The sequence below is a fragment of the Chiloscyllium punctatum genome, chromosome 8 (assembly GCF_047496795.1).
Source record: "Chiloscyllium punctatum isolate Juve2018m chromosome 8, sChiPun1.3, whole genome shotgun sequence".
Classification (NCBI taxonomy): domain Eukaryota; kingdom Metazoa; phylum Chordata; class Chondrichthyes; order Orectolobiformes; family Hemiscylliidae; genus Chiloscyllium; species Chiloscyllium punctatum.
In genome coordinates, this window is record NC_092746.1 from 8,791,127 (window position 1) to 8,798,821 (window position 7,695).

The following is a 7,695-nucleotide window of genomic DNA, read 5'->3' on the forward strand; positions in this document are numbered from 1 at the left end:
TAATGACAAAGGCACTCACAGTGGAGTCAAACAGTTGAAATATCAACCTGCAAATTATTGCATCATATACCTTTGTCATGTACTAAGTGCAGGAGAAAATTTAGTCAAAAGTCAAAGTCAATAGCATTTAGAGGGTTGACTTCAGTGATTACACTAGTAACCTTTTTGATTTCAACAAATTTGTGAAAGCTGAACCTTATCCAAAAAATAGGTGTTATCCAAACCAAGGCATTGATCTGCATCTTCTAGTTCACTCATTTGTCCACTTTTTGTCATGAAGTCAAATGGTTCCATATCCAGTCTTTTCATAGGTTTCTAAATATGAAACACTAATCTGAGAAAGTCTAGACATCGGTCCAAATTTGTTATGGATGTTTTAATGAATTAACAACACACAACCCCAGTATCAACAAGTAAAAGCAACATCACAGGTCAACGATGGGCTGGCTAGGTGGATTGGCCAAGTTAAATTATTCCGTAGTGTCCAGGCATAGTCGGTTAAATGGATTAGCCACGACAGAATGTGAGGTTATACGGATATTGGGAGGGTCTGAGTGGGAAGGTCTTCAGAACATCATGCAGGCTCAATGAGCCAAATGGGCCATTTTTGCAAAGTCAAATATATTTGGTGAATAATAGAAGGAATCAGACTATTGTATATATGAACTAATTTATTCTACTTCATTAGCAACTTTAGTGCAGGGATGGCACAACAGTATATCCTGGCTGCCCAAGTCCACACTGCACAATGTTACAGAAATAAAATCAAATAGATGTTGGTGAGGCCACTTTTGGAGTACTGTGTACAGTTCTGGTTACCCTGCTGTAGAAGGATATTATTAAATTGGAGATGGTTCAGAAAAAAATTTTACCAGGATGTTGCTAGGACTGGAGGATTTGAATTATAAGGAAAGGCTGGACTTTTTCCCCCATTGGAGCAGAGGAGGTTGAGGGGTCTCCTTATAGAAGATTTGTACAATCATGAGGGGCTTAGACAAGGTGCATAGCAAATGTCTTTTCCCTAAGGTAGGGGAATTCAAACTAGAGAGCATACTTTTAAGGTGGGAAAAGATTTAAAAGTGACATGAGGGGCAAATATTTCACACAGAGTGGTTCATATGTAGAATAAACTGCCAGAGGAAGTGGTCGATGCACGCACAATGATATTTAAAAGACATTTGAACAGGTACATGAATAGGGATATGAGCCAAACGCAGGCAAGTTTAGTTTGGGAAACTTGGTCAGCATGGATGAGTAGGACCGAAGGGTCTGTTTCTATTCTTTCTATTTATTTTTAAATAGTCACCGCATGCATATGCTAATTAAACACCACATTTAGCTTTTCATTTCAGCTTCCATGAACTTTATATTAACTGATACGCCAAAAATCAGGAATTTTGTGCCACTTTTTAACAACACGAAAACATACAAAAAATTTCGCATCTTGCCAATTAAGTAAAACTCCTCAAATATTTCACCACCAAAAAACAGAAATAATTAGAAAAAAAAAGTCAATTTATGCCTGCAATTTGTGTGTGAAATTTAAGTTACTTTGCTATTGCTGCAATTCACCTTCTCCTGCTTTAGCAGTTTGCTTCGAATGGAAATGAGGCACGGAAGGAAGACTGGTAATCTCCACTCGAAGCATCTTTTGAAAAAGGTTACACATTTAAAGTACTGTCTAACCAACGCCCTCGTATCTCTTTGGAATTAATTGCAACACTTTCGATTCTGAAATGTGACAAAAGCAAGCAATCAACATCGAACCACGCCCTCAAAAAGGAAAAAAAAACCTGTCTTTTCAATCTCAGACTCCGAGCTAGGACGTGATTAAAATTCTCATAACCTTCGAGGCCAGTTTTTCAGGGCGCGAATGAGTTTAAAAACGAATTTCAGGGAACCACCATTACCATCCCCCACCCCGCCCACGTTAGCAATACAAATCGTGTAATCTGTCTTTAAAACGTTGAAATTTTATTGTACAACTAAATGGCAAATGTTTTTGTGTGGTGCGAATTCTGTATTTTCACGATTAGCTTGAGAAAATGCCAGTCGGCCGTTTATCGCAAGGTTATCTGAAACGGTCGGCCGATAACTCTGGGAAAAAAAACTACTGCATTTACTGACTATGCTTCGTCCACACCGTTTTATCACGACATTTGTCCTCCAACCACATTTAACGCCATATTTTGGTTTAAATGTCTAACGCAGTGCTTTCTCCCCTTCCTTCACGATCGGTATGTGGAAGGAACCGTTTACAGAAATGCAGCCAACTCGGTTTTATATTAAGTCGGGGGGGGGGGGGAAAGAAATGTTCCACCTATCAAGCCTTCCCCTTCTGAATCGTACAGGAGCGCGAACATCATGACTTCTAATTCCCTTGGACAAGCGGGAGTGCATTTGATTAACATAGTCTCTCTTAATCTGGTCTGACCCATGTGCTCCTTTCGGAAAGGTCCTGCCTCATCATTTATTCTATACTTTGCCCCCTTTAGTCACTACTTGCTTAAGGTGATTTTTAAAAGGTTTGCCGAATAATAATGCCATAGAAATAGTGGCACATATGGCGTGCTTGGTATTTAAAAGCACATTAGACACTCCTTTCCCTCCCCCCCCTGCTCATTACTCAGAAATATGTCCAAACGCCTAATATTCAGGGAGAAGCCCTAGACTCGTACACAAGACACACACCGCGATCTACATGATCTTTGCACCACTTTGATCTTACCCAGCCACCCCGGTGTTGTACTTCATGGTTTTCCAGGGGGTCCCACTGTAGTAGTTTCCATTGCTGGAGCTCAGCATGTAGTTTATGCCGTAAGTGCTCGCCTTGTTCTCCCTCTTCCTCCTCCCTCCGAGCACCAGGCTCTTCAGATTGCTATTGTGGTAGTTGTTGCTCTTCACAAAGTTGCTCCCGCCGCCGCCGTTCATCTCGGTGAAATTGTGACCGAAGTACGAGCCGGAGCCGGCTTTAGTCCTGCCCGAGGAGGAGGAGGAGGAGGAGGAAGAGGAGGAGGAAGAAGAAGAAGAGGAGCTGGAGGACGACGAGGAGCCGCCGGTACCGGAATCAGGGGAAGGCGACGACGAGGAGGACGACGAGGCCGAGGACGATTTCTGCGACCCCCTGCGAACGTCCCCGCTGCCCGGGGCCGAGCCGGGCCCCATGCCCATGTCGGGGCCGGCTGCGGCTGCTGCGGCTGCTGCTGCGGGAGGGCCTAGAGTCCGATGCGCGGCCCCGGCGCTGCTGGAGGGGGCAGCGGGGCCGGAGTTGCTGCTGGTGAGGTTAAGGTTACCGCCGCCACCATTGGGTTTGCTGTCCAGTGCTGGCGAGTTGAGGTGCAGCAGATGATGGTGACCTGAACTGCTTCGGATTCCTTGAGAGGTTTCCCAGATTTGCATCCACAAGGCATTGGCGGGTCCCTTCTGCTCCGGCTGAATCCAAGCCACCCGCGGATCCATTAAATGGTGATCGATCGCTCTCTCTCTCTCTCTCTCTCTCCACGCACACCGAGGAAATCTCTCTTCTTTTCCCACCCTCCCCGCCCCCTCCCCAAAACACACACAAAAAAAAATGCACGGATTACCTGACGATTGACTGGAACTGGCCTGACATAGATTTTTCTTTCCTGACTTGACCCGCTCTTTTTTTTCTCTCTCTCCAATCCCCCTTTTCCCTCGCTTTAAACTGTTCCCGTATTCTTCTTTTTATGGGGGTGGGGGGGGGGGGGGGAGAAAAAACTTTACAAAAAAAAGCCGAGGCCGGTTTCTTGTTAACCTAAAAAGAAACTAACGCTAGACTTTAACAATATGGCGCCTCCCCCTGAGCTCCGGGCCCCCCGTTGCGCATGCGCGCGGATTTTTTTTAAAAACCACCCCCCCACCAACGCTTCTCCCCGGGCCCCTTCGGAACGCGCGTGCGCGGATGTTTTAAACCCAACGCTTCGCCCGGGGCCCCGTCGGAACGCGCACGCGCGTCCCCGCCGCCGAGCCCGGAGGGTTTTGGGTGCGCGCGTTCACTCCCCCCCCCCCCCCTCCTCGAAAAGGCGACGGAGCTGCGCCTGCGTTTTTCCTGCTTTGCTGAAGGGCGGGGCTGGGCTGGACTAGGCTGGGGGGGGAGAGGGTGTTCAGTGGGATTCCCGCACGGGGTTCGATTCCCGCGTTCCTCTTGCGCGTCGCTCCATTGATTTCAGTCGAAAGAGCTCACGAACCTGCCGTCTAAGCTCTGCGTTATATTACTATTCGCAAATTTAGCTACTTCCTAAATAAATGCAGTTTATAAGTAAAAAGTTAAAAATCCAGTTTTACTTTTGTACCTGTTCATCCACGTTGTGCACCGAAATGATGATCACAAAGGGATAAAAACCTTTCTTCATTGCAACACTGATGAACCAGTACTCCTCCATGTTGAACAGCTGTTGGAGGAAACACTGAGGATGGCAAGGGCACAAAATATACGATAGATGGAGAACTTCAATGTCCACCATGAAGAGTCACTTAGAAGCAGCACTACTGATTGAGCTGGTGGGGTCTGCTACTGGTGCTGAGAGAACCAATAAAAGGGGAAAAAAAACATACTCAACCACATCTTCACCAATCAGCTGGCCGAGATGCATTAGTATGAGTGACCATTCCTGGTGGAGACAAAGCTCCACTTTCACATAGGTGAAAGTGAGGACTGCAGATGCTGGAGATTAGAGTCAAGATTAGAGTTGTTGGAAATGCACAGCATCCAAAGAGCAGGAAAATCGATGTTTTGGGCAGGAGCCCTCCTGATGAAGGGCTGAAGATTGTTTGGGCCTCGGACACTACCCAGAGGAACTACTGCAGAGATGACCTGGACTGAGATGACTGACCTCGAATATCCACAAGCATCTTCTTTTCTGTCAAGTATGATTCCACCCAGTGGAGACCCCCAATTCCCATTGATGCCAGTTTTGCTTATGCTCCTCGATACCACACTCAGTCCAACGCAAACTAGATGTCAAAGAATGTCACTTAGTCATAGAGTCATAGAAATGTACAGCATTGAAAAAGACCCTTCAGTCCAACCCATCCATGCTGACCAGATATCCCAACCCAATCTAGTCCCACCTGCCAGCACGCGGCCCATACCCCTCCAAACCCTTCCTATTCATATACCCATCCAAATGCCTCCACCACATCATCTGGCAGCTCATTCCATACACGTACCACCCTCTGCATGAAAAAGTTGCCCCTTAGATCTCTTTTATATCATTCCCCTCTCACCCTAAACCTATGCCCTCTAGTTCTGGACTCCCCAACCCCAGGGAAAAGACTTTGTCTATCTACCCTATCCATGCCCTTCATAATTTTGTAAACCTCGATAAGGTCACCCCTCAGCCTCCAACGCTCCAGGGAAAACAGTCCCAGCCTGTTCAGCCTCTTCCTGTAGCTCAGATCTTCCAACCCTGGCAACATCCTTGTAAATCTTTTCTGAACCCTTTCAAGTTTCACAACATCTTTCCGATAAGAAGGAGACCAGAATTGCATGCAATATTCCAACAGTGGCCTTCCAATTCATTTCTGGAATTCACCTCTTTTGTCCATGGTTGAGCTATAAAGAAGTCAGGGGTTGAACAGCCCTGGCAGAATCCAAACTGGGTGTCACTGACCAGGTTATTGCTGAGCACGTGCTGCTTGATTGCACTGTTGATGACAACTTCCTGATGATGAAGGGTAGGCTGATGGAGTAGTAATTGGCTGGGTTGCATTTGTCCTACTTTTTGCGTACAGGACATACTTGGGCATTTTCCACATGTTGGTTAACTGCCAGTGCTGTAGCTGTACTCAAACAACTTAGCTAGGGGGGCAGCTAAGTTCTGCATAAGTATTCATTGCTTTTAGCGTCATAGCATTTGCAGTAACCAATGCCTTCAACTGTTTCTTGATATCACATGGAGTGAATTGAATTTCCTGAAGACTGGCATATGCGATGCTGTGGACTACTGGAGGAGACCGAGTTAGATTACTCACTTGGCTGAAGGTTTTTGCAAATGCATCAGTCTTGTATTTTCTACAGAGCACTGGGCTCCTCCCTCATTGAGGATGGAGATTTTTGTGGAGCTGCCTCCTCCCGGCGGTTGTTTAATTGCGCACCACTGTTCACTGCTGGATGGGGCAGGACTGCAGAGCTTTGATCTGATCTGTTGGTTGTGGGATTGCTTAGCTCTTGTATCATTTGCTGGTTATGCTGTTTGATACATAAGTAGCCCTGTTTGATGGCTTCACCATTTTGTCCCCTCATTTTTAGGTGTGCCTGGTACTGCTCCTGGCATACCCTCCTCCACTCTCCGTTGAAACAGGATTGATCTCCTGACTTGATGGTATTGGTTGAGTGGGGGTTATGCCACGCCATGAGGTTGCAGATTGTATTGCAGTGCAAGTCGTTCTGCTATAACGTGTGTTTCATGAACAAATTCACTATAATGCGATTTACGAATTGGGGACACTGTTTCTAAAGTGCAAACTTTTAAAATGTGTGTTGGGAAGGGAAATTGCGATCTCTAAAGAAGGAGGCCATCTGGTGTGTTCTGTGGTGGAACTGGTCCTCCTGGGAGCAGGTACGGCGGAGGTGGAGGAATTGGGAATACGGGATGACATTTTTGCAGGAGACAGGGTGGGAAGAGGTGTAATCAGGTAGCTGTGGGAGTCGGTGGGTTTGTAAAAAATGTCAGTGTCAAGTTGGTCGTCATTAATGGAGATGGAGAGGTCCAAGAAGGGGAGGGAGGTGTCAGAGATGGTCCAGGTAAATTTAAGGTCAGGGTGGAATGTGTTGGTGAAGTTGATGAATTTTTCAACCTCCTCGCAGGAGCACGAGGTGGCGCCAATGCAGTCATCAATGTAGCAGAGGAAGAGATGGGGAGTGGTGCCAGTGTAATTACGGAAGATGGATTGTTCTACGTAGCCAACAAAGAGACAGGCATAGCTAGGGCTCATACGGGTGCCCATGGGTGCCCCTTTGGTCTGGAGGAAGTGGGAGGATTCAAAGGAGAAATTGTTAAGCGTGAGGACCAGTTCGACCAAATGAATGAGAGTGTCGGTGGAAGGGTATTGTTGGGGACGTCAGGAGAGGAAGAAACGGAGGATGGAGGTGTAGAGGGATTGGATATCCACGGTGAAGATGAGGCGTTGGGGCCAGGGAAACGGACATCATGGAGGAGATGGAGGGCGTGGGTGGTGTCTCGAACGTATGTGGGAGTTCCTGGACGAGGGGGGATAGGACAGTGTCAAGGTAGGTAGAAATGAGTTCAGTGGGGCAGGAGCATGCTGAGACAATGGGTCGGCCAGGGTGGTCAGGCTTGTGGATCTTGGGAACGAGGTAGAACCGGGCAGTGCGGGGTTCCCAGACTGAGGTTGGAAGCTGTGGGTGGGAGATCTCCTGAGGTGATGAGGTTCTGGGAAATAAGGCAGGGCAGGTGACTGAATTGTCAGTGGGGGAGCACTTTGGGGCCAGCGACCATAATTCTATTTGTTTTAAAATAGTGATGGAAAAGGATAGACCAGATCTAAAAGTTGAAGTTCTAAATTGGAGAAAGGCCAATTTTGGCAGTATTAGGCAAGAACTTTTGAAAGCTGATTGGAGGCAGATGTTCGCAGGTAGATGGACGGCTGGAAAATGGGAAGCCTTCAGAAATGAGATGACAAGAATCCAGAGAAAGTGTATTCCTGTTAGGG

At 46.9% G+C, this 7,695-nt stretch overlaps 1 protein-coding gene across 4 annotated transcripts in view; it reads right to left on the bottom strand.

Annotated features, from left to right (window-relative positions):
* The window catches only part of tent4a (terminal nucleotidyltransferase 4A), a 93,970-nt gene extending 90,128 nt beyond the window's left edge, over window positions 1-3,842 (bottom strand). For 3 of the 4 annotated variants that reach the window (XM_072575146.1, XM_072575143.1, XM_072575142.1), the window contains exon 1: window positions 2,729-3,842. In XM_072575146.1, coding sequence (XP_072431247.1) covers window positions 2,729-3,459 — 731 coding nt within the window. In that variant the 5' untranslated portion in view covers window positions 3,460-3,842. The remainder of the gene's footprint in view (window positions 1-2,728) is intronic. The other variant, XM_072575145.1, reaches the window with a different exon arrangement.
* Window positions 3,843-7,695: the final 3,853 nt, after the last annotated feature.